Genomic DNA, 27,787 nt, shown 5'->3' with positions numbered 1-27,787 from the left:
CCCCCAGCAACCCTAGAAAGCAGGTACCATTATCCCTATTGTGGGGGTGTTGCTTTTGAGGCAGATAAAACTTACGAGACATCTCCCTGTCACAGTTTCCCAGTGGCAGATCAGAACTGGAACTACCCCTGGGCCTCGTGAGCTGCTTCTGATCTTTGCCAAAACTTAGTACTGCATTGACTACTGCCAGTCGCCTGTCCAGGCCAATTAGATTTGGCGGCAGCCAACCACAACCTGGGCCAGAAGATGGAGCTCAAAATGTATAGAGCATATTCACTCACCCAAATACAGTTTGTACTGAAATCAGTTTTTAAAACTGTAGCAGAAATGGTCCTATCTATATTGAACTTAAGACATATGTTTTAAATAGCCATAAGCCAAGTAAGGAATAATAATTACTTTAAAAGTATGTTAACTGTAGGGCTGGAGAGATGGCTTAGTGGTTAAGGCATGCCTGCGAAGCCTAAGGATCCAGGTTCAATTCTCCAGGTCCCATGTAAGCCAGATGCACAAGGTGGTACATGTGTCTGGAGTTCCTTTGCAGTGGCTAGAAGCCCTGGCACACCCATTCTCACTCTCCCTCTCTCTGACTGTAATAAATAAATAAATAAAAATGAAAAAGAAAGTATGTTAACTACAGAATAATGAAAACAATGAATTAAAATTACAAAAAAAAAAACCCATAAGAATATTGCTAAAATTTAGATTCACTACAGTGTTCAGAAGAAGTCTATAGCCTGAAATGTATTTCCAGGAAAAGGTAAAAATTAGGAAAAGTAACAAACTAAATATCTATCTTAATTAGTTATAGAACACCACAAGAAAGCCTATGGGAAAAAATGTTAGGTCAAATCATAATTTAAAATAAATAACTATTCAATTGAAAGAAACAAATTTTAAACATTGTTTGATGGCTTGAAATTACTAGTAAAATTGATAAGTACTTGATAAACTTAGAAATTAAAAATGAAAGAAGACAAAAATAACCAGTATCAGAAATAAAAAGGCAACTGGGGACTATAAAGCCTTCTCAATAGGATATTAGTAGCATTTTTAACCTTTTATGACTTATCAAAATTGACACCATGAAAATAGAAAATATGTTAAAGTTTAAGTTAATGTAGCCAGTGAAGAATTAGATCAGTATTAAACTATCCTACACACAGGAAGCTGAAGGCTTACAAAGCTTCACTACTTATTTGTACCAAACACTTAAAAGAAAAAAATTAAATCTTGTACAAATTTTTTCAGAAAATAAAATCAGAGAATACATGTTCCAACTCACTTTATAAGGCTGGCATAACCTTTATCCCATTATAAGAAGGGCAATCAGTCTGATTCAGGACTCTTTTTGAAATATTTGTAAACAATATTACCAATAGCATGAATCAATTAACATGTAAAAATGATAATTCCTCATCACAACTATAAGACTGGCTTAACATTAAAAAATAGACAAGAAAATTTACCACCTTAAATGTAAAAATCATATAATAAATTGTTTTAAAGCACTTAATGGAATTCAACATCTATTCACTTTAGGTATTATTTATTTGTTACTATTTGTATGCGGACCCATCATCATTATTGGGTTCTTCTGTGCAACCTCCTCTTCTGGCTTGGGAAAAAATGACTCCTTTTCAGGAGCTCTGCTCCATGTTTATCTAACATCTAGCTCTGTGAGGAGCATGGTGCTTGCTGGGCGCTTTGTTCCTCTTGGTGCGTTTAATAACTGGATACTACATCCACCACGCAGTTCAGCAGGACTGCATTTTTAGTCAGGTCAGCAAAATTGCAGCACTCTCACTGGCACCTCCTTGGCATCCAGGTCGACAATTTGTCCTGGGCACATCCATACCAACTATTGTAATGCCATAGTGACACACTGCTTCTTCAGTGTGACATCTTCATGTGTGTGTTGGCTGTTCAGTTATATATACCTTGGGTGGCATGGGAAACTTCATGGTGTCCTTAAAGAGAAGCCAGAAATTAAACCTCTTGATTTTCCTCAATTTTTGTGGGTCTCTGAATCGAGTGACTAGCGAGCCAGGTTCACAGATCACCTCAGGCCACCTACAGGAAGACAGGATGTCGTAAAGTTGGTGCACAAATGTATGTGTGTTCCATGTATGTGTGTATGCATGTTCATATATGCGTGCCCAAGTCCAGGGCTCTTCCAAGCTCAGCAGAGCCACAAAGTGAAGTCCTTCCCTCGACGCCACAAATGGCATGTTTCAGAGCCTCTGCATTATTTTATGTTCCTCAGAAGAATGTCAATTCCAATTCTAGCAGACAGGTAACCCTTTAGACACATACCCCAAACATCAACTCCCCTGTGGTGGGCACAGTGAAGGTCTTTTCATCTTCAGTTCTTTCATCTTCCCACCTCTGCCCACCACCAGGCCACTGGGATCTGTTCAGTGTGAATCTTAGAATGCAGCTGGTGTGAGCAGTGCATGCAGATCTCCTGTGTGCCTCCCTACCCCCATGGCCTCTCCCTTCCAGGACCCTCCTGCTGCGCTGCCAAGGGAACTCTCTCTTTTGGTCCCCCAAGTCACTTTTCCTGTTGCTTTCACTATGCTAGGCCACACACCTCAACCCCAAGGCAAGTCTTTCAACCCCTATACAAAACCATCCATCTTTCATGGCCGAGGTCTGTCACCTTGAATTCCTTGCCGTGGCATCCACAGGTTTCCGCTAGCTACGTGACTGCAGGTTATGTTGTCAACTTCACTTCTCACTAGCGCCCTTCATGGACCCTGTGCTTTAGCCAAACAGTGCCCTCTAACTTGCCTTGGTCCTTGCTAACTCTGTGCCTTTGCTCTCTTTCAACACTGCTCGCCCTACAGCCCCAAGTACATACAAGCATGAAAGTACCTGGAAAGCCCAGCTCCAGGAGGACCTGTATTTACTCTCTCTCCACTCCCTGCCCCCTGCCTTCCTTCTCCCACTGAACTTTACAGCCTCCTCCCCTGCATCATGTGGAATATGCTAGGAAGTGTTATGTCCCCACAGCGCCTAATGGACTTGCTAGTCCAAGTAGATGCACCAGAATATCTGCAAAATTAATTAAATAAGATGTGTAACTGCTCTCCGTGCTGAAATCTGCATAGGTACCATTTTCAAAACTGTCAAGTGGTTGCCACTACACCACGTCTTACAGAAAACTGTCTTTTCATGGTGCTTAATTTGCAAATAAAGACTAGAATAATGTAATGCTTTCTATTTATTAGAAGAAGCAGTGAGAGTCAATTTCTGCTTATTTGTCTAAATTCTCCCGTGAGATTCCTTTGTTTGTGAGCAGCACCGTAGAGCTGCAGCCTAGCCAGCAGGAGTCGAGGCTGTGTGGAGACGTGCACAGTGGGCTGCCCCTAGGAGGCGGCGGGACAGGGGCCTCGTTGGGGTGCTCTAAGGAGCCGAAGTCACCTGGCTGACTGCACTGGCCAGGGGCACATGTCCAGCTGTTTCAAAGAGCTTTGGCCAAGGGGCAGGGAACACACTGACTCACAGATTATGATACTTGAACAAATATCATTTGAAAAAAGAAGAAAATATTCTCACTAAAAAGCATCCAATGGGAAAATGGAAGAAAATTCACAAACCAAGGATAAAATCTGAGAACCTGTATCATAATACAAAATTTATTTTCCCGATTCTTTCTAATTAGAAAGGAAAAAGAACACTTAAATATAATATCCTTTTGCATAGTCAAATAATTTTACTTATGTATTTTGAAATTTCCCAGGTCTATTACTTTAAAAGCAATAAGCTATAAAAAATCGGCAATTTTTTAATTTTAAAAGAACAACTATATTTTATGAAAAAGTATGCTACTTAGGATTATTTTCATTATAAAACACAAAACAGATATACAAAAAAGATTTATTACAGTTGTCTTAGGTACTTTTTAAAATATTTTATTTTTATTTATTTATTTGACAGAGAATGAGTGAGCGAGAGAGGGAGAGAGAGAGAAAATGGGTGCGTCAGGGCCACCAGCCACTGCAAACAAGCTCCAGACGTGTGTGCCCCCTTGTGCATCTGGCTAACGTGGGTCCTGGGGAATTGAACCTGGCTCTTTTGGCTTTGCAGACAAACAACTTAACCACTAAGCCATGCATACAGCCCGTAAAATTTTCTTAATAAGTCATGCAACTAGAAAACTGTCTTAAGCTTAATTTGAACTCGTGTCTCAGGAGTTACTCTCTGCTCTATTATGTGGAGGTCATCTTGAAGTTGGCTCCCTTCTCTTAGCAGAATGTTCCAAGTAGATTCTGGAACATCATGTTATCTTCATTCACACCTATAAGAACAAAACAAGTGTCATTGTCTCTATAATTCCAGAAATTAAAAGTAAAAGACAGATTTGCTCTAAGTGCACCAGCCAAGGACACATGCCCAGCTCTTTTAGACAGCTGTGGCCAAGTGAGAGAGGAAAACAGTGACTCAAGCAACCTAGATGGTGTCGCCCACCCATGGTGGAGATGAAGGGAAAGTACCGGCTTTCCGAAGCAGCATGAGCTCTGGTAGACACACTTACGCACACCCACTGCCTACCTTCCACATCTCTCAGTTGACCAAGTCTGTAAAGCCAGGAGTCAACCTCTTCCAATGGAGGATGAGGGCAGTAGTCATGTGCACTTCCTCAGTGGAAGCATTTCAGAGCCAAATGTAGTTGCTCTGGTCTCCTATCCTCAACCCAGGTTAGTCTGACCTGGGGGTGTCGTGAATGAGAAGTAGGTCATAGCTGTTGTTGCAGGAAGCTTCACCTATGCTGACCAATCTGAATGCCCAAATGAAAACCCATAGCACTGAGGAAGTGGAACCAGAATTTCAGTGTCTAGAACACTGGTTTACTGAGCTCTGGAGAACCATCTAATCCTGTGAAGACTAAGTAACTGGATATTAAAAACTACCTTTCTCTGTTGCCTCTTTGTGGCACATTAGGAAAACTGTGGTAGACTGAAAAGATAATAAGGTTCATAAAGTGCTTCATTCATAAGGATGAGGTCCCATATAAAAATGCCAGATGTGGTGGCACACACCTGTAATCTCAGCACTGGAGGGTAGAGAGAGACAGGCAAATCCTGGGAGCTAGCCAGACTAACCTAACTAGTAAGCTTCAGACAGAGACTCTCTTTCAAAAGGGTAAATGACATACCTGAAGATCTACACCAGAGGTCGTGCTCTGGCCTCCACATGCATAGGCACACCACACACACACACACACACACACACACACACACACACACACACACACATCACACACACACATACCACACACACACCGCACACACACAAGCAAACAAAAAGGTCACAGCCTTACACTTGAGTTCTACTCTTAGTTTGTGCCAAAGAATTCATCTGAAGTTCTGGAGCAGCATTTTCATCTTTCTAATGGAAGGAAATTATTATGAGCCCCAGAGAGTTGTCATGAGTTGAGTTCAAGGAGAAGCAACCTGGCCTAAGCAGTCTTAGCCAGACAGGGCTGTGCAGTCACCCCCTGACACCCACCATTTGCTTTGCTTCCTTCCCAAGCACTGAACTTGTCCATTGCCATGCTGTTTTCACTTTTCCAGTCGTGGCGTGCATGTCAAAGTGTCTATGGAAGCATGATCACTGTGTATGAATCCAAGGTGGCACTCAGACAATGCCCTCAGCTTGAACATGCATCTGGTCACTTGCCAGAGCCAAGGTCCTTTCAAACCTGTGAAGAAAAACAAACCTCAGGCTAGCACCTGAATGAGAAGGAGAAATCAGAGAGAGAGAGGTGACACAAATATGATGACAGTGACAGAGACGGCAGGGAGATCGCAGCTGCCCATGCCAGAAAGCCAAGATAGAATCAGAGGGAATGAGCTAGACAGCCAGCTTCCCTTCAGACTGAATTCATTACACGTTGACTGTCCTTTCTCTACCTTCAAACAAATGTCAATGCTCAGTATGAAGGTTTTTTTCTTTTGGTGTGTGTGTGTGTGTTCATGTATGTGAGTGTAGGGGTACACATTGCGTGTGTAGCAGTTGGGTCTCTCAGGGGTCTCTCCTTGCCTTCCACCTTGTTCATACTACATTTGCAGAGCAGCTGACCCACGAGCTTCTGGGAACTGTCCTCTTGCCACTCCCCTTTCTGCTGTAAGCACACTGGCATTACAGACTCCTGCCACAAAGTGTCCAGCTTTGCGTGGGTTCTGCTTTCTGGACTCAGGTACTCATGCTTGAGCGGCAAGTGCTTTGAGCACTGAGTGGTCTCCTCAGCCCCAAGGCTCAATATCTTAATTTACACAGTGGGAGCATGGATGACACCCAATTTACAGAGCCATTTCTGTGGTGAAAGGAGCTAGTGTAGGTAAAGCTTTTAACCAGCCTGTGGTACACCTATGCTAAGTGTCATCATCATGGTTTGGTGACCCAGCTAGAACACCATGCAGAGCTCCTTCATTGCTCCTCACAGAAGGACCGGGTGAAGGACAGCAGGCCTGCAGTGGGTAACTTTCTTTCCAGAAGATGCCATGAGATCTGACTCCATCAGTGTGATGCTTCCTCACATCAAGCCACTGAGGTTGGGGACCCAGCAGGGGTGGAGACCGCTTACTCTGAGTGCACACTGGAGTCTATACACTGTGGAACTTTGAACATTTCTGCTCAACACACTCCAGATTATGAACCAGGGCACAGGGCAGTACCCCACAACCAAGGGGTTACTAGGAGAAAAAGGAGGGCAGACTTGGAGCTCATGTAAACCAGATCTCAGCTTGCCATTAAGTACCTGGGTGGTCTTAGGCCAATTAACCCTCCCAAGGGATTCTAAAACCCATTGCCCAGAGGCATTAAGAACTCGCAAGGTTATATAGCCTTGTATACAACTGGTATACAAATAGAACACTCAACACCATGCTAAAACAAGGTGGTGATGAAAATTACTCTTTTTAAAAATTGTTATATTTTTACTCCCTTGGTTTCCTTTAAGGTCATGGCTCTGCAGATTTCTCAACTTTGGGTGAAAAAAGAGCCATATGGAAATGAGTGTATCAGTTAGGTCTCTGGGCATCTCCCTAAGGGCTACACAGGCTGATACCGAAGCACCTGTGCACGCTGCTTGGATTCAGTTGTTCACACAGGATAAGAGAAAAGAAAGCAGACCCCACTCGTAGGCCACTTGTGTGTCTTGTTAAAAGAGTAGAGCGCTCTTGCCCAATGGCCCCGTACTTCACAGTCCCATGGCTCCTATATGCGAGGACATACTTGAGTACATGAGGTTGGCATGACTTGGTTCTTCCAGAGAGCTCACTCAGGTGCCTAAGTGCTTGCTAAAGTTACCGTCCCGGGAACTGTACCACAAACTTACATCAAAGTGTGTATTCTTTGAGGAGGAAAGGGCTCCTGCTTCTTGGAAATCACTCTATTGACCCGTCTTCCATTTTGTGAACATTCCTCAATTTCCTTACTTTACGAATATTATAACTTTTTTCATGGCACCACTTCTACCATGTGAAAGCTGTGGCAAACTTAGAAACCCTTTCTCCACCACTTGAAGTGCTTCTTACAAGCAGTGCCTCTTGGGGTCATTTGGTTTTGCCCTGACCAGAGTGGTAAAGCTAACTCCTTCCTTCGGAGCCCCAGGTCATCCCTTCAAGAGGAGCTGAGCCTAAGCCCAGCTCCAGAGGAGCACAGCGGGTGTTCAACTGGAAGAGCCTCACCCTGCCTCCGACCGCCACTGCTCTCAGGGTGTGCAATGCCCGGCCAGCCTCGTTGCAGGCGTGGAGGGAGTGTGCTGTTGCAGTTCAAAGGAGTCCAGGCCTCCTCCTCCCAGAATACAAAGGGGACTGTGAGCTTCAAGCACTGCACTGTCTCAAGGTTTCCATTTGTCTAGACAGATAATGTCAGTTATGACAAACATTAAGGACTGCATGCCAAAAAAGGCCACTTTCACCAAATACCAAATCATGTTCTAAGGTTCTGAAAGTTGGAACATATCCTTGTCCAGGGAAAATTGGGAAAAAGCTAACTTCTAGTAATGGTGAGGCTTTGATGAAAATCTGGTTGCTGCATAAAAGTGGCTTATTTCTGTATGGATAAGAGTGGAATGATGTTTTAAAACAAAAATAATATTTATGACTACAGAGAAACTGCAAGGAATAGATTACAAGTTGTGCCTCTGACTCTAGGCTGACTTCCTGTCCATAGCACCTGTTCTTAGCTTATACTGCTTTAACGTAGCTGACTAAAGTGTAGACATCACTCCATGTCACATGGAATTCTACAGCAACTGATTTCTACTACAGAAGGAAAAATATCTGTAATTTTGACACTCTGATCTATGAAGTAGTAAATTGATTAATGACCAGCAATTAGCCAAATTTATATTCATTTTAATATAGTACAGCAAATATGAAATTGAGTACAGTAGCCTCAAATACTAAATATTTTCACTTCAGGAAAGATAGTGTTTTAAATACTTGCAGACATTTTAGTAGGCACATTAATATAGACAGAAACTCCATTAGAGATTACCAGGGAACAGAGGAGAAGGAAATGGAGTGGAGGAGGGGAATCTTTGCATCATGAATATAGTGTTTTGTTGTGAGTTTTGGAAAGTAAAAAAGTTGAAACTTACACACATTGTGAATGGAATGAATTGTAATAAACTAAAATAATTAAATATGGTTATGCTATATATTCTACAATAGACAAAATTTTAAGATATTAAATTATATGACTGATGAAAACCTAAATTACTTCTCTGGGCAATGTAACACTGTTTTGTTTTTTTGTGTTTTTTTTTTTTGTTTTTGTTTTTCAAGGTAGGGTCTCACTCTAGCTCAGGCTGATCTGGAATTCACTATGTAGTCTCAGGGTGGCCTTGAACTCTCAGCAATCCTCCTACCTCTGCCTCCCAAGTGCTGGGATTAAAGGTGTGTGCCACCACACCCGGTTACACTGTATGTTTTTAAATATAGTCTAACCTCTGTTGTAAGACTAAAAATAGGAATATTAGAAGGCAAAAAAATTTGCCTATGTTCTTAACAATATGAATTCTGATAGAGCCCAACTAGATTCACTGAATACCATTAGATCCAATATGAAACTTAAGATAATCAGTTTTATGACCCACCAAAGGTTAGTGGTAAGACCTTACTGCTGAAGGTACCATATGCTGTTGGTACAGAACATGGAGTGACCTGGCTGGAATCTGGAAGAGAGTCAGTCCCCAGACAGTTAGCTCGTCTAGTGGCAGAAGGTGCTACATGAGTGACTGGGGGAAAATGACCAACATCTGTCCAAGCAACTTGGGATCTAAGCTACTCAGCAAAAAACAACCTGATGTGATGCTCACAGAAGTGCAATAGTGGCACACAGCCATGGTGGGAAACCAGCTGCTCTTGATTTGGCTAATTATCTGCTCAGTGGAATGGAAAAAATAGCTGGAGCTGGGACACGTCAGAACCATATCAAAAAATGAGCCTGCTCTCCATTATCAAGCCCTCACCAATCATGGGTTGTAATAGGGCCTATACATACTAAATTCTCAAAAATAACAATGGGAATCCCATTTATCTTGCATTAACTTCACTCTTCGTTGGAGAACTTGCTTCTCTTTTTCAGATGGATGCAGATCCTAAGGAAAGAACCAGCCCATCACACCTCAGAAGGGCCCCAACTGAAACTAAGAGTGCTTGGGGAATAAGCAAGAGTGCTGCTTTCTTGGTGAACCTGGTACCAGCACAAGGGTGAAGGAGATGGACACAGAGAACACTCAACTCCTACCAAACCAGATATTCACAGGCACAGAGGCTCCTGAGACCTCATCATTGAAGCAGACCTAAAATGAACCCAATGTGGCTCAGGGAAATTTGTGGAAGAGGGAGTGGAAAAAATGTCAGAGGCACACATTGAGTCATTATGCAGAGACATTGCCTCGTTCCCATAAGTGATGGCTAGCCCCACAATGCATGACCCGAATTCCCCAATGAAGAGGGTTGCTGCAGATGGGGAAGGCAGGAAGGAGGCTAACTAAAGTACCAACATGACTGTATACACTGTGTACGTAACTAATAAAGATAATCAGTTTTAAAATGAATATACAAAAAACATGTGATTTTATGTGACTATGTGACTAATCTTTACAAAGTGTATCAGACAAATTATCTTACATATATAACAAATGTAAAATTCCTTTGTGTATTTGTGTGTAAATTCATGTGTATGCAGGTGCACATGTGTGCATACGTGGACATCAGGAAAAAGACAAACTCCGGTGGTATGCTTCAGGGGGCATCTAGATTTTTTTGGAGACATCAAGGTTTCTCACTGGCTTGGAGTTTGCCACTTAGGCTAAACCAGCTAAACCCATCAAGCCCCAAAGATTGGCTTGTCTCTGCCTCACTAACTCTAGGATTGCAAGCATACAATACCATGACAGCTGCTTCCTCCTCTCCCTCCTCTTCCTCTCCTTCCTCCTCCTCTTTCGTGTTCTTATTCTTTGTTAGCTTGGGTTCTGGGATAGGAACTCAAGTCCTCATGCTTGCAAGGCAAGCACTTTACTGATGGAGGTATTTCTCAAGCTTCTAAAATACAGAATTCCTTGAACTAACCCTAATCAAACCATATGTTTTCTATGTGAAAAGTCTGTCTGCGGACCTTGAAAACAAAAAGCCTAAAGCACCCTCATGCTCCAAGAAAAGAGATCCCATAGGGAAAATGACTTTTGCTCCCCAAATTATTCCCTAGATTTACTGGAGTATTTGCTAAAATGCCAAGTATTTCTTCACATTTTTGTCTCAAAAAATTAAGGCTTAAGAATAATCAAGAAAATTGTATGAAGAAATAATGAGAAAGGGATGGGATTCTAAAATCCTAAAAGTTAGAATAATCAAGGAAAATGTTCAACAACAAAAGGTAAATATGTACAGTATGTTGATAACTTTTTAAAAAACTTTTTTGAAAAAAGTACATTTTAAAAAAGAAATACAATCCCACTTCTACATATGCATGTGGAAGAGATAGTTTCTACTGCCAGTATCTAATGATACGCTCCTAGTGTTTTCCTATTTATGTTCTAGTCTATAAGATCATAAGGCAAATATGCATTTCTAACTAATATTTTATGAACATACTCTTATTTTTAAATTTTTCTATGAAACAACTAATAAATTTGCAATTTTTCCACTCTGTAGATATATTGTCCTTGAGTTAGCCAGTTCTAAAACATTTTTAATAAGTGTGTTCTTTTCAGAACATTTAGATTATCTCATATTTTACATAGCATAGGTTTTAGCATCCCTTCATGTGACTCTGTGCACATTTGCACACTTCCTCAGGATATAGGCCTGTAAGTAAAAATTTCAGATCAAGTAGTATGTGCATTTGTGTGGCTTTTGGGTATATTCCTAAGTTGCCCTGTAGAAAAGCTGAAATAATTTATCATATGGTTTCTACTAAGGTTCTTCTTTTCCCAACATGTTTCCATTCAGGATAATAAAACTCCAACATTTTGCTGATATGCTATTCCAAACTTATTTTGATTGCCAATGAATCTGAGTAATCTTAATATTATTCAATTATTTGTCATTATTAATTTCTGTTATCTATTCATACCCTTAGCTCATTTTAATGGGAAGTCATTCCTTTATTGAATTGTGACACATAATATATTTGTATATCAAGGATGTTAATATTTATAGCATATGTCAAAAGTACTTTTTGAATTTATGTTTGATTTTCATTTTACTGGGTATTTCCAGTTTAACAAAATAACAAGTGGAAATATTTCTGTGTTTTTTTATTCCACAGTAGCAAATCATATCTAATAGTAGAAAATATTCTCACTTTGTAAAAATTCATAGCAATAATGGATATGTGGGGTTTACAACCATCTAAGTTGAATAAATTTCACTGCTTTGACTTCAGATTATTTTCCCTTATTCTTTAGCAATTTCTCTATATCTGTAAACTCTATCTTGTTGATTATACTTGAAGGTAACAAAAAGTACAATAGAAATCCAATTTTCTGAATAGAAAGGTGCCATAATGTCAGAAGACTCGTCATGTGAGACCCTTTTCACAACCTTAAATCTTGAGTTCATCATCCTCACCTAAGACTTAACAATAGCTTACAGAAGAATAAATGCATTTCTCCTCTTTCAAGCAACAGATTCACATCTCTTTAAAGCTGTTAATATACTTTTTCAAAGAATAAAGCTTTATTTTCTATCCCCCTCCAATCATCTTTCCTTTTTTTTGTTCCATTGGGAAAATAAGAAAAACAAGATTTCCAACCTAATGCTATGTGTAAATTCCTCAAAAATGAGGGAGAAAATACAAGAACTGAAGTAGAAATGGCTAATTAAAAAAAATTGTCCCTCAATACTATTAAGGGGTTTTTACAGTGTACCTGGCTTTATCTCACAGCTACTATAGCGACTTTAAGCCTGGTTACCAAGAAGTTCTTAGCGTTCCATGTCAGGTACCATTCAGAGTACAGCTCAGGCACTTTGGTTGTAATTCATCAATGGCACCATCTATCTCAACCACATTAATTCAGTCAAGGTTGCAGTGCAGTTACTTCCTGAGAGCTGCTTTCACTGTTGTGTTGAGAGAGCTTGTTAATGTGCCCTGATCAGGTAGTGAGACATACAGGCACAAGTATAATAAAAATTAATGATAGAGTTGTCCATATATGCATAGAATCATTCCTTAATCAGCATATTGTCCATGGTAAGTTTCTTCTCTTGACACTGGGGGTAGATGGAAGGACAAGAGGCCTTTGGGACACAAGCACACTGTGATATGCCAGCACACGGGAGCCACTGCAGTCACCACATCCAGATGGTTATCTCTTCAAAGGCCTCTCATAGGTTCTCCTACCTGTGACTTTATAGTGGGTTTTTCTGTTTTATTTTCTTGAGGAAAAACAAAACCTGCAACATGGATAATTACATATGGCAGAGGCTTTTTGAAGGAATGTGGTAGGAAGGAGGGAACAAGCAGAAAACCCAAACCTCAAGCCTCTGATTTACTAGTTGATCAGACAAGACGAAACTTCACCATCCTCTAGCTTGAGAAACTGCCACAGCTATACCCTCCTTTTATGCACACCTACACAAAGCCACATGCTGCAGCTACTCTTGAGACTAACACTAACAATGATAAAAACCCATTAGTCATCTCTTTCCTCTTTGGGGCTGTGGCCCCAAATCCCTCAATGCAATCTCGTGTGACTGGAGCAGGTGAAGAATGAAGGATTCCTGTCCCCTAGCTTGCTTCTCTCTCCCTCTCTGGGAGCACTTCACCTAACTGTGGTGTATTGTTCTCCAAGCTTTATACCTGCATTTGGGAGCCCTCCTTGATCCCTCAGACTGGGCTCTGATTGGCTGCTTCAATATCCTTTCCTTGTCAGAAATAATCTCACACATTAGTGTTGTTATGACATTATAAACCCCACAAGGGCATTGCCATTTGTGTCTTGTTCATTTCCAGCTTGCCAAGTTCGAAAACAGCAAGGAGCACATAATATACTATAGTACTCTTGATAAATATTTGACAAAGGAACATTAGTAAACTGAGTCATGACAAATGTGTGGTTATGGTGGCATACAGAGATGCTCAAAACATGGATGCTGCTAGTGTGACTTGTCACACAGACGTGTGCCACCCTGAAGCCTATACTTGGTGGATTTCACCGAGAGCTTGGAAGAATGCCCACTGTCCGTGGTCCTCAGAATGGGCCTTCCAAAGGCTCCCAGCTCTCTTCTGCTAACCTCAGCTGATTCAGTAGTTTTGTGCCCTCTGACTTCCTGCAAAGACAAAACAACACTTAGATTAGATGAGAACTGAAAAAGATACCATTTCTGACCATGCAACACACTGTGTGCCCTGCTTCCTCTTCATGGTTCTCCAAAGCTTTGTTCCCGATTCTCATTGCCACAACTTGTAGTCAAAATTATAACGTTCTATTTTTAGTTGTTTTTCAGAAGAGAAAATACAGCCTGCAAAGTGTCTAAGAGCTGTAATATCGGGCCATCATGTTATGAAGTCCCATAGTTATATTTAGGTGGGCTCCCAGAACTAAGGCTGGGTATCTCTACTCATTACAAACAGGAATGTAGTCTTGACTGGACTAGAAGTTGTGGGGCTGCTCTGAAGTATGTTCATGCCCCAAACCCTGGTCTGTTGCTTTATTTTTTTGAACTTACTAGTCATTCCACATGAAGTAGGTATTAAACAGCTAAATGATATTTTATATTCTTGGGCTTTTAACTAAACATTCAGTTTATACTTACCCTCAATACCTCCCCTGGAATGGGCTAGTTTGTCCTGTCTTCAGTAGGAAATGGGGGAGAGGCAACACTAAGCTCTTTGAACAAGTGGTCAGATAATCAGAAGCTCTAGAAAGATTTACCCAGCAGGGGCTGGAGAGATGGCTTAGCAGTTAAGCTCTTGCCTGTGAAGCCTAAGGACCCCGGTTCGAGGCTTGGTTCCCCAGGTCCCACATTAGCCAGATGCACAAGGGGGTGCACGCGTCTAGAGTTTGTTTGCAGAGGCTGGAAGCCCTGGCACACCCATTCTCTCTCTCTCTCCCTCTATCTGTCTTTCTCTCTGTGTCTGTCGCTCTCAAATAAATAAATTAATTAAAAAAAAAAAAGATTTACCCAGGAGGAGTGAGAAAATAAGTTGAAGGGAAGGAAATAGGCATAGATAAAAGAGGTATGCTGGGTAACATGCAAATGTTCCAGGGGAGGACTCCCCCAAAGGGCCCACAGAAAGAATATGGCAGTAAGGATGGAGACCAGAGCCAGAGGAGAGAAAGTGAGGGTGTGAATGCAGGACCAGAGTAGAGACAATGAGGGTGAAGACCAGGACCAGAGGAGAGAAGATGGGGATGGAGACCCCAGGACCAGAGGAGAGAAGATAAGGATGGAGACCCAGGACCAGAGGAGAGAAGATAAGGATGGAGACCCAGGACCAGAGGAGAGAAGATGAGGATGGAGACCCAGGACCAGAGGAGAGAAGATGAGGATGGAGACCCAGGACCAGAGGAGAGAAGATGAGGATGGAGACCCAGGACCAGAGGAGAGAAGATGAGGATGGAGACCCAGGACCAGAGGAGAGAATATGAAGGTGGAGACCCAGGACCAGAGGAGAGAAGATGAAGGTGGAGACCCAGGACCAGAGGAGAGAAGATGAGGATGGAGACCCAGGACCAGAGGAGAGAAGATGAGGATGGAGACCCAGGACCAGAGGAGAGAAGATGAAGGTGGAGACCCAGGACCAGAGGAGAGAAGATGAGGATGGAGACCCAGGACCAGAGGAGAGAATATGAAGGTGGAGACCCAGGACCAGAGGAGAGAAGATGAAGGTGGAGACCCAGGACCAGAGGAGAGAAGATGAGGATGGAGACCCAGGACCAGAGGAGAGAATATGAAGGTGGAGACCCAGGACCAGAGGAGAGAAGATGAGGATGGAGACCCAGGACCAGAGGAAAGAAGATAAGGATGGAGACCCAAGACCAAAAGAGAGAAGATAAATGATGGAGATGTAGTACCAAAGGAGAGAGGAAGATAATCAGGAAGATCCAGAAGCAGGGAGAGAAGGTGAGGATGGAGACCTTGGACCAGAGGAGAGAAGATAAGGATGGAGACCCAGGAACAGAGATGAAAAGGTGAGAGTGAGGGCCTCGGTCAAGTGAAGAGCAAGTGAATGAACATGGAATGAAGACATCAGTTTAAGGGTGCTTCAAGGGAGAACCATGTGATTTTTCTACATGGAGAATATGAGACATGAAAACAGGTTTTGACTTTGAGCTACAGGGAATGATCCAGGCTGCCTCATTACAAAATATGTGGTGATTCAATAAAGAGGAAGTTCATAGAGAGAAAGCTATCTTTGATGCACACTGAATTGTCATGCTGGCAAGAATAGGGCTGTTGGAAATGTGAGCTGGAGTTAAGAACAATGCCAGGGCTCCTCACAGGTGTACTGACCCTTGCATTATCCCTTTTATAGGCTACACACTTTTGTCCCTGCACAGGTGATACATGCTTTGAGATCATATTCAGCCCTTTGTCATTAGTAGGTAGGCTATCTTAGAAGTAGAGCCTTTAAATTCCCTTTTGGAGTACTTTGGTGATCTCCTTCATCAACCTCCAACTTCCTATAATAGATGCTTTGGGTAGCTCTTCTCTCTAAATCATTTTAATGTAGTCATCTTAGAAAGCAAACCACAGGTTCCCACAATTAAGGAACACAGGGCCAAGCAAGTGTCAGTGAGTTGTCCAAGTCCACACAGAATCAGTGCCCTGATTCCCAACCTTCTGTCCTCTCCCTCTGGAGTAAATGACACCTTTCAGTCCCTGTACAGAAAGGTTGACCAGGCAGAGTTACTGTCCTTTGTCCTTTCTCTGTAGGAAAACTTGTTACTTTGAACTCAGAACTGTTCTCTAAAATTGTTGAATTATCTGATCTCATAGCTTATTATTGTTGCCTCTTTATCAGCAAATGCTTACATGTTTTGCTTTTCCTCCTATTTGTTTAAGAGTTACAGACATTCACTTTTTGTTGGCCTCCACAAAGAATATTCTCAGTGTTGGTGACCAGTGCATAGTTTTTCCACATGTGGACCAAGCCTAGATCCCATTCCCAAGTAAATATTTGTTCCATGGTAATTCCATGGCTTTAAGGATAGCAAGGATTACTTAGCTGAAAGAGACAGTTATATATAAATTAAATACAAACATAAACATCTTACCAACTTCCACAGTGTCATCTAAATCAGTGACACTACGTGACCTTCCATCTTCCACACAACCTATCTTTCTTTTCCCCTAAGCAGCATAAACTGAGAGATTACCAAGATGCCATTCCCAGCCCTGGGCCTGTAGTGCACAGGTCAAAGCTATGATAATGAGGCCCACTGGTGATCCCCAGTAGAGAACAGTTTAATTAAGTGCATCCCTGAGACAGCTTCACCTTAACATTGTAGAATTTGTGTGTGGTGTTTTCTACTTGTCTGCTTTTCTACCGTAGATGCCTTGAACCTCAGAAACCGGCAGGTCATCTGTGTCACGCTCAAAGTCCTTCAGCACCTGGTAGTATCGGCGGACATGGTGGGCGAGGCTTTGGTACCCTACTACCGTCAAATCCTCCCCATCCTGAACATCTTTAAGAATATGAATGGTAAGTGATCCCAGCAGTGAAAATACCTGCCAAGCCCTAAATGAGGGACTGGGCTAAAGGAGACTTATTAATCAACACATTTAGAATTTATCATTGCATATAACAACCATGGTCTGTTTGGACATATACTAGAGTGTACTCCCAGTTCTTCTCCTGCTGCTCCTGTGGGAAGTGGTTAAAATTGACAATTTCCTTGGTTAGTCCCTGTGCATAGAGCTCACTCAGTATATGAGCAGTGGAGCACTTCCGTAAGCATTTAATAAGTAAATTGTAAAGTCTTCTTTAGTAGTCCTTGAATACATTAGTGGGTTTTGAGTTTTTTCTTCTAAAAAGTAATTCTCCCTTTAGATACTCCCTGCTAAATTTCACAGTTGTAAATTAATTGAAGATGAATTTTTTTCAAGCACTATTGGAAATGTGGTAGGTGGTTTGGAGGTACTTAGTATCTGCTCTCTCATGTCAGGCAAAAACTAGATGACAATTTTTCCCATTTTATAGCTCCTAATATTGATATTGTCATTAATTAATAATTTATAGTTACCTGTCAATGGTGAGTATTGACTAAAAATAGATATGCTGGTCCATTTATTTACCAAAAAGGATTGCTTCTAAGCTCTTGGAAATATTGCTGTGCTAAGATGAATGCATATCTTGCAAAGACACATACAAGTCTTTGGTGATCTGTTGGAGGCAGTGGGTGTGGGTTTGTTCATTGGCATTGCAATTTCCCTGAAACTAGATGAATGTAATTTTTTGTTGTTAACTTTGAAGTTCCTTACTTCTCACATGCATGGGACGCATCAGCATTGAAGTTTATTCCTGACACCCGTGTAAATGAGTTGATAATGTAGTGGAACATTGCATGAAAATTCTGCAAGTAAACATCACAACCAAACATATACAACCAAAGCTGAGAGACAAACCCTCTGTTCTTTATATTACTGCTAAATTGCTATGGGGGCTGCTTCAGGCATAGAATATTCAGGAAATCATAGTCTCTCTGGGTACCTTTGAATAGAACCTAATTACATGTTTAATATTATTCATATTTAGTAAAAGGGTTGGGATACTGTCCATCCCAAATCACCTGAAGAGATGCAGTTCATGTGACCATTTAAGCAAGATGTCTATTCTGTGGAAATTAGAAAAATGGGTTTTAGTAACTCAGTCTCTTATTGTCCAAACTTAGTGTTTGGGTAACCGCACTCTAACTTTGTAGAACATATTTATTTAAACAGTCTTCATTCATAATTCATATTTTACCATGTCATCGTATCAAATATGCATGCCTTTATAGGAAGAGTGCACATGCACATGGTTCAGTGAAGGTTCATAAAAGAAACTAGGTTCATGTACTATATTTAGATTCTGGCTTATTTGAGGAAGCCAGAGATAGAGCAGGAGATGTCAGAGGAAAAGATAGAAATGACTAGAAGTGGGAATGAGAGAAGCTGATTAAAGTCTCAGGTTAGGATTTTTGAAGCATGTGGCTCATGAATATCTCCTCAGTGACCCTCACATAAATCTACACTGCACGCATGTGACCATTTCCATTGATTTGTTGGGAAGCGTTTCTCCCTTGCAAACATTTGCTTCTGAACTGATGATCATGGATACTGGGCCTTTGCTTCTCTCTCCTGCTTGATTAATTACTGAGAATAGGTAGCTGATTCAACAGCACCCTGTTCTCGTTGGCCCATAGTAAGATATGGAACTGAAATCTGTGTCACTCTGGATCCTTTTGTTTTAGAAAAGACAATTGGTAATGCCCCAAAAGACAAGCAGACTCTTCCTTAACAAACCTGTGAAGAAGTCTTTTACAGCTGCTAAAGATACTTCCATTTGGGAGTTCCAGGGTACCAAACAAAGCTACCGGTTTATACTGCTTCCTCATTACAGCTTTTCCTTAAGTCTGTGACTCATCTGTTCTGACAAAGGAAGTTCTGGCTGTAGGAAACATACACGGTGGAAAATTCAGTTTGTACTGTAGTCTTGTTGGTTATAAGCACAGCTAACATTTTGGGGATGTTTCTCAATGTGTACATCAGAATTCCAAATTCAGACAATTTTTCTGCTGAATATTTTTCTAACATTTGAGGGGAAAATATTAGCTTCAGCTTCATTGTCTCCTTATCTTCTAAAACCTGTCACTACAGTCTCATGGCAGGCTTTGCTGTATTTTCAGAGGATCCTGCTATAAAATTGAAGCACTGAGGTCATGCGAACTTAAAGTTCTTTGATGTGGCTCCATTACCCTCGATCCCATTCTGCCAGAAGCTACCTCATCATGGGGTTTCCCTTCACAGTAGTATTTCACTAGGAAAAGGCCTTGGCTTTAAAAGTGTTTTATCAAATCTTACTTTATGCTTATAGACACTGTACTCATAGTCACAGAACCATAATTATTTTATGTAAGCAGATATCTTTAATGACATGTATTCTTTATAAATAAAATTAAATTAGAAAATTTTAGTATGTAGTATTAGAAAAAAAAATCTTAGCCTAAATTTCATTGGTTTGAGAACAATTTCATCCATTCCTGTATTTCTGCCATTCTTTGCCTGTCTTTTATGTAAATCAATGTCTTTTTAAACTCAAATTCAAATATATTTCTTTCAAGTCCCACCACAAGTCTTTTTTAGAGTGAGACTAGATATAAATGTTAGTAAGAAAGAATTAGAGAAGATATCCTTTCAAAAATAATGACCTACCCTTCTATCTGTCCCCTTGAAGAACAAACCTGAGCTTAGTTCTCCTGTCTGATCTTTTCACAATGTCCGTTCTGTTTTAACATTAAATGAACTTTGTCTGAAACAAGTGGGGCTGAGCAGTCAGAGCCTGACAACCCTTTCAGCAATCACCCACAATGAAGAGAACTAGGCTCAGAGGTTCAGGGGACCCGTCGTGAATAAAGTAGGGCAAGGAGGAACCAATGATACTTAGGTCATCAATTTATGTGACATCTACCCTGTCCCAGCTGTTAAAAATCGTAACCAGTTCCACAGTACTACGTTGTTCTAGGAGAGGCTCCATGCACCATGGGGGCTAGGCAGAAAGGAGGCTGGCAAAGAATAAGAATAAGCACCTACTGACCTGCTTTCTCCAGCCAGTCCTCAACTCAGAAGTTTCCAGAACCTCCCAAAATAGGACCACGTGCGAAATAATGGACCAGTCTTTTAGTACATGAGTATTGGGGGTGCGGGGTACTTCATATGCAAACCAAGATAGTACATAATAACAGCTTTCCACAAAGGTTGGCACAATCATTAGAGACAATGAGTCCATAGCCCCTTCCTATGGAGATTGGCCTTAACTGGGTTGAAAAAATTAGTCATAATTGTATGCATGTTATATTATAACTTTAGAATATGGTCTTACATGATAATATAGCAATACTGTGTGAATGACTACCTAGCTAGACAGGTGGAAGTATGCTCCCCACTAGTCATAATTGTATGCATGTTATATTATAACTTTAGAATGTGATCTTACAGGATAATATAGCAATACTGTGTGAATGACTACCTAGCTAGACAGGTGGAAGTATGGTCTCCCCACTAGTCATAATTGTATGCATGTTATGTTATAACTTTAGAATATGGTCTTACAGGATAATATAGCAATACTGTGTGAATGACTACCTAGCTAGACAGGTGGAAGTATGCTCCCCACCAGGCAGCTGCACTGTGGTCCTCGCCTACGCCACGAAGAAGGCATGGCTGGCTGGTCCCCCGCCACATCAAGCACTCTACTTCAAGGATTCACCTTGCTTCTAAGGGTCACATGCTGGGTGAGAGGTTAAAGGAGTCATTCAAGGAAGCATGGTTTTCAAATCCATCCTTTCCTGCCAAATATTTAAGCTGACTTTAATGACTGGTGTTTGGGGGAATAATCAGATTTTAGAAAGAAGCCCATACGTGTCAAGAAGGAGATCCCAGATGAGAATCTTCCTCAGAAGATCCAAATTAGATTTTGAGCTCATTTCTTGGAACTATGATTATAAGATATCTAAAATGTGCTGGTTTCCCTGGGACTACTTTTAGGCTGAGAAAGAGCAGTTTTTATAAAATATTTTTGGGATGCTAGTGTCACTTAACCAATAACAATTTCATCTCTTCTATGTTCTTTCATAAATGTTATTGTAGGTTACAGAGAATTAAGACAGTGGAAATGCTGAGTGTGTGGTTTTCAGAGATGAAATGACCACAATATAGTGAATTACTACATTGGAGGAGCATAAGCCAGTTAATAGCCTGAGAACATTCATAGCCAAACTGCAGGCTCTGGAAGCAGAACAGGGCTGTCCAAAAATCCCATCTCCTTATCTTGGACCTTTGGTTCCTAAATGCAGCAATCATCCTGGGACATCCGTACTTGAAGCAGCTCAGACTCTAAGCCTCAGAGCTGCTAGCAATATCGTAGGCTTTTTCCATGGAGTTTGCAATGAACATGTGATAACTGAATATCATGTCCCTATGTTTGTAGATATCAAAATGCTTACAATTATCTGTGATAAACCCAGAATGCACAGCATTACAGACTAACAAACGTACATTCAAACTTTAAATTTTTACTTCAAATTCATACATATCAATCTATAGGAATAATGTGAGTATAGTTATATTTGAAAATTTTTATGATGCTTGTGCCAAGCCTTTGACGCTGAAATGTTAGTGACTTCTAAAACCACAGTCCTGCAAAGGGGGTGGCTCAGTGAGTAAACGGCTTGTAATGTAAGTGTGAGTGTTTGAGCTCAGATCCCCAAAACCTACTTGCAGACGTATAAACCCGAATGTAAGTGGGACAAGCAGGAAGGGAGGGGTCAAGCTCACAGGCCATAACTACCAATGAGAGATTCTGCCTTAAACAAGGTGGAAAGTGAGGACCAAAACTCAACGTTGTCCTCTCACCTCTACATGTGTGCCATGACATGGGTGTGCCCCCCCTTATACACACACACACACACACACACACACACACACACACGAACCCATGCATCCTCAGATACCTCATCCCGAACCTCCTGGATACTAATGTGGATTCTGTGACTCCAGGAGCTCAGGGTCCTTTAAGATGCAGATGACTTTTGAGAGCTGGTTGTTTACCAAAAACTGAAGTTTTTCTCTCAAAATTGACATGTATAAAAGGTTATTTCCCTTCTCAGAGATTTGAGTTTAATTTTGGAATTAAAGTTTATTCCCCATGGAATTCTGACCCATTTTTAGTCTATGATTTACATTTTTGGAAATTTGCTTCAAAGTTCCTTGGAAATAATTAGGTTTATTAAATTTGAAAGCATTGAATCATCCTTGGCACATTGAGGAAATCTACCACCTCCAAATTTCTGAAAGTTATATTTAGAGTTCACATGTATTTATGACCTTTCTTAACATTTCTTCCCCATGGATTAAATGGTTGATTAGAGAGACTCCTATGGTCATAACATGCCTGGAAAATGTGGAGAGAGACCCTGTAGCTTGAGCATCTCCACAGTGTTCTGCATGTTATTTTCACAAAGGCAAATATTTGTGTCCTGTGACCACACCGGTTGCAGTCAGGTTCTTGCTGCTGGTAGAAATCACCCAACCAAGAGCAAATAGGCCAGATAATGCACGGGACAATGAAAAATAGGGCAGAATGGGCAACAGCCACACACAGTTCTGAAGAGTAAAGGGTCTGGCATCAGTTTTGTACTCAGATTCTGTTTCTTGACTCTGTGATCTTTGAAAGGTTGTACAGCTTGGACCTTAGTTGCCTTAATTTAAGTAGCAAGTTATAAGAGACTGAAGAAGTTCATCAACCTTCAGAGAGCTGAAAGGAAGTTATGTGACGGGCATGTCAAATTCTGGATGGGATGAGTGATAGAGTGTGAGTGAAATTGCTTTGCTAATGAGCGTGTTTGGTGTTACGTGTCTATTTTGCCTGCCCCAGAGGCTTGCAAGGAAAATGATAGGTACAGGGTTTGATGTGGCCTTCCAAAGATATTGTGTGAATTCCAGTATAATTCATATGTTTACTAAGTTAATTAGATGTAAAATAGATATTAAGACCTAATATATGTAGTTGATATATGATACAAAGTTTATTTTCTAGGTACTAGTAACCCCCTTTTTACAAGTAATCATCAAGGACCAGTGTTCACTCCTCATCTCCCCACTCGCTGGTTTCAGCTCCCCACTTGGACTCCTTGACCCATTTCAGAGAAGAGCTGAAGTATTTAATCATAAGCCCAATCAAATTTGCCAGGAATTGCTCACCTTAATGGACTCTTGAGCCCACAACACCTTTCTAAAATAGACATGGCTGTCAGCCTCTACATGGTTCTTCTACCTGCATCTTTCCATCTAGCTATCTCCCCTTCAAGTGTGCGTGTTTCTCTGAATTTGTTCTTGAGTGACTACGTCACTCCTGCCTCATTCTTGCCTTTGAAAGAATTATTACTGGAGCCCAGGTCTAGGCTGTTCACCATGTGACAGCCATTATTGGGGATATCACCCTCAAAGGTCCATCTTAGGAAACTCCAGGACGTGAAATACTTGTGTAAGGAGGTGAGATGAGACCGTAGACAGGCAGTGTGTGGTGTGGGTGCTAAGCAGGCTCTTCTGCATCCGGGGTATGTCGCCTTTTTCCTCTGGAAGGAATATTGCAATTGACCCCAACCGCCTGGGGCTAGTCCTGTACTGTTTCTGAACAGCATATTACTTTTCTGCCGTTTACATGTCATAGCCATTTACATGCTTCTCTTAGCTGGTTCACAGAACTAATGAGTAAAAAGGGTCTTACTAGTTCTAAGGTTGTATGAAGCTTACAGATATTCTGAGTTCTGGGAATCTAGAGAAAGAGGATTCAGCAGTTAGCATCTTAGTCATTGAGTGGGGATCTCTAGTTTTTAGAGTGCAAGGCAATGGCCTGGGACACATTTATAAAAGAATTGCTTACAAAGGAGTGTCCACTGTTATAGAATTACATTGATAGGAATGTTGACCTATCATTAAATCTGTGGCCCAGGCACACCACTATTGAGTCTAAATCTATGGTGGTTTAGCTGTTCCCATAGCCTCATGTGTTTCTGATTAAGCCTCAAACTTATCTCCAGTTGGTGGAGCCTTTGGGAGGTGGAGCCTTGCGGGATGAGGTGTGTCAGCAAGCGCAGGCTTCAGGGGGATATAGCTGAGCACCAAGTGCAGTAGATAGACTACTTCCTGCTGCAGTGGAGATGTGATCCCCAGCTTTCTGCTTGTCCTGGCTATCCCTTCCCCACCATGATGAAAATGCCCCTGGAAAGTGTAAGCCAAAACAATCCCTTTCCTTCCATCATCTTTATCTGGTGAAGAGAAGACAACTGTCCCAAGACCTGGAGCCAGTTTGGTTTGCTTAAAATGGCTTTCATCAGAAAACCCTGGTCACTGTTTCTGAGCCTGTGAAAGGGCCACTGCCACGTGGACACAGGGACTGCTCTCATGTGCTGGAGTGATGGGCTGCGTGTTTCCTGGCCTTGAATGCCCATCCCACTACCATGTCCTGGGACCGTCCTGACACAGGCATACTTTCCACTAGATTGAGGATTGAACATCACATCCCCTCAGCACCCTCCCTGGGCCAGCTCACACTTGAAGGCACAAGGCCTCCCCATCCACCCAAGGGGAAGCAATCTCATTCCTTATGTTTATCTCCTTTCGAGGGCCCAGATGCAGGGAAAGCCCTGGTCAAAAGAGCTGGCTCAATTCATGCCATTTACAAACCCATGTTTGAAGTATGTGTTTTGTCCCCTATGAAGTCACCAAAAATGACCTGCCAAGAAAAGTATCTGATTCCACTTGGTTGCCAGGCCTTGGCCAATAATGTCCCTAATGTTCCCACTGCTATTCAGAAACTGGAGCATTTCCAAATCAGTTTCCTTCAGTTTGACTAAGGTCTTTAAGATATGCCTGTGGGGAAATCTGTATAGTAGACTTTAATGTATTTAAAAACCTCAAATGGGCCCCAAATGAGCAAATATACAGATATTCCCCCAGGAGAAAATAGCATTCTGTTTATGCAAAGGGAAGTTTTACTTAATCTGGCCAAAAAAGGAAAACAGAAATTCTAAAGTGTTAATTAATGGAAACTTCGGTATTCAGTCTGTTTGTAATTTGTACTTTTCAAATCACCTAACATTGTATCACCCATTCTAGATTTGCTGCTAACTACTATCTCCTCATTTTCCTTAATATGAACATCTTGCATGAACACCCACAAATTGCATTTTAAAGGTCTCTTTGTGGACATTGCAGAGAAAATAAGAATGCCACCAATGTAATTATTCTATTGAATAGTCATGAAATGGTTAAGGCATGTTTAAAGAATGGGATAGGGGCAAAAAGCAAACTATATTCCATGGGGACCCTCCATCCACTGTTAAACCCAATGGGAGGAGGGCAGGATTGTGAGATAGTTCTACTCACTGCAAGGCTCAGGGAGCCCTTTGAATTGCACCCTCAATTCCTCTTTCCTCCCTCAGTTTGGCCCTCTCCTGGCTGGAAATTTGCCTGGGAAAAGGACTGTGGAAGCTCCACTTCCATTTCTCTGTCTTTACAGTACACATTCACCCTAATCCATCTCATCCCCCAATCTTGACCATATAGGCTCTGTTTCAGGGCATTGTCCAAGTAGGAGGCAGAGGAGGAGGGGCACCCTTGCTAACTGCCCCCCCACTCAGGCCCAGCAGGTGTTCAGGGCCCCCTGGAGGTCCCACTGTCTGGGGACCCTTCAGTGACCCTGCTGTCGCAGTCCCTGGTCCCTCCACAGGTTGCATTCACTTCTGCTTTTCGGGTGTGTTGTGATCTACAGGACCTTCTAGGAATCCCATAACACAGGTAAAAATGACTGCACACCAGCCCACTCTCCTGTGTGAGGAATGAGCTTCCTCCCCGCCCTGTGTACTGAGCTCCCAGCAGCTTTGCTGCTTCGAGCCTCAGCCCATGCTCTCCATGAGGGTGACCTGCAGGACACTTTGGAGGATTCCTGCAGCCAGATGGGATTCAGAGCTCAGCCAAGAGGTACATTTTCTACAGAAGTGTCCCCAGGCTGCCTGGCCTAGCTAGGCTTCTGCTGCCCTTCCATGCTTATTCAGGGTTACTTGGCCTGACCTGACTCCATAGGAAGATGAAAGCAGCTTTCCATTTTTATTGTCTCCCTTAAAAATCAGTCTTTTCCCACTTTGACAGAGTGGAATAGAAATAGTTCAGTATTAAGCTTAACCATCAATGAAGATGGAACTGAAAAGTAGGATGGGCATTTTACCCTAGAAAACCTGAAGACATTATTGATATTTCCTTGCTTGCCTACTTCCTGCACTACATTCCCATGTATATCTTGAATTAATATACCAACTAATAATTAAAAAATGTTGGTGGGTCCTTACTGTGACTAAGCCCAGTTCTAGGTCCTCCAAGATCACGTACTGTTGTTGCTCATGAGCACAGTGCTTTGCTATCGGATCCTTGTGAGCCTGTTTGTATTAACTTTGAAGGTATGCAATGAGAAAAGCCATTCTTCAGTCGGTGACTTTCAACTTATATTTTAACGTTACGATTTTAACTCTGCCTCTGCTCCTCCCACAATTTATCTTACAATTTATTTCTTGAACTTTAAAGTTATCCTTATCATAAACTGAAAAGCTACTTAATGCTGCAATATTAAGTTTTCAAAGCCAGAATTGGTGATTCTCTAACTATGTTAAGCTTTGTTCTGACCTGTAGGCAAATGGGATAGTTATTTAAATTTGCAAAGGATTAAGAGAGTTAGTGGTTGTTCTGACAGAAATCAGTGAAAACTTTATGTTCTGTGTTCCTGTGTTACGAATGTGGTGAGTAGTCACCTGCCAACACAGACACCCCCCACAAGACTTGGGCTCTGCACAACTGCCTCATCTTGTAGTTCTGCAGTAAGATGCTTAGCTGTTGGGCGCACATTCGGCAGAGGGAAACCTCTACTTGGTGGGGCACTGAAATGACAGCAGAGTGCCGCCCACACCGTGCGCATTTCCTTAGCAAATGCAGAGTGACTCAGTGCAATAAAGTGTCAAGTTCACTACAATCACCATCACCTTGCAGGAGGAAAAGAGCATCAGCTGCACCAAGGACTACCTATGTGCAGTGCATCCTGGGAGAACTCTGAGAAGAATCTCCCTTTATGAACCACCTCCAGATAGTGCCAGTGAGGTTTCCTTTAGATTTCAATGAACAACTTTTACAAAGTTTTTCCATTGTATATAATGTTTGCCAAAGCTAAATGGTCATATAGATGTTGTATTGATAAACCCAACCACAGAGCATTTGAAGCCTTTAGTCCTGAACCCAAATGGATTTGAGCTCACCCAAATGCCCTGAATGATCAGGAAGACAGCCGTACACTGTTGGATGCATGGCTTGTTCTCAGGGTTCTGCTCTAATCCGATAAAATACTTACTTTACTGTCATATGACTTGTAAGCTCAAACAGCAACGAGCTAGAATACAGGGGCTTGGGGCTATTTGGCATTGTGAGTAGATGTGGGCCCCCATGAAGTCAGCCTCTTCTGTCTTCTCCTCGTTGTGAGTCTTTGTGAAGGCAGGCGCCGTGGCCTTTTTCACTGC

The 27,787-nt window shown here is 41.7% G+C and overlaps 1 protein-coding gene across 1 annotated transcript in view; it reads left to right on the top strand.

Annotated features, from left to right (window-relative positions):
- The window catches only part of Pacrg (parkin coregulated), a 501,453-nt gene that overhangs the window by 272,425 nt on the left and 201,241 nt on the right, over window positions 1-27,787 (top strand). Inside the window, exon 4 of the mRNA XM_004651092.2 lies at window positions 17,023-17,172. Within this exon, the coding sequence (XP_004651149.1) occupies window positions 17,023-17,172 (150 nt within the window). The remainder of the gene's footprint in view (window positions 1-17,022; window positions 17,173-27,787) is intronic.

This window comes from Jaculus jaculus, chromosome 9 (genome assembly GCF_020740685.1).
Source record: "Jaculus jaculus isolate mJacJac1 chromosome 9, mJacJac1.mat.Y.cur, whole genome shotgun sequence".
NCBI classification, from domain to species: Eukaryota; Metazoa; Chordata; class Mammalia; order Rodentia; family Dipodidae; genus Jaculus; species Jaculus jaculus.
This window is presented reverse-complemented; position numbering and strand designations above follow the sequence as displayed.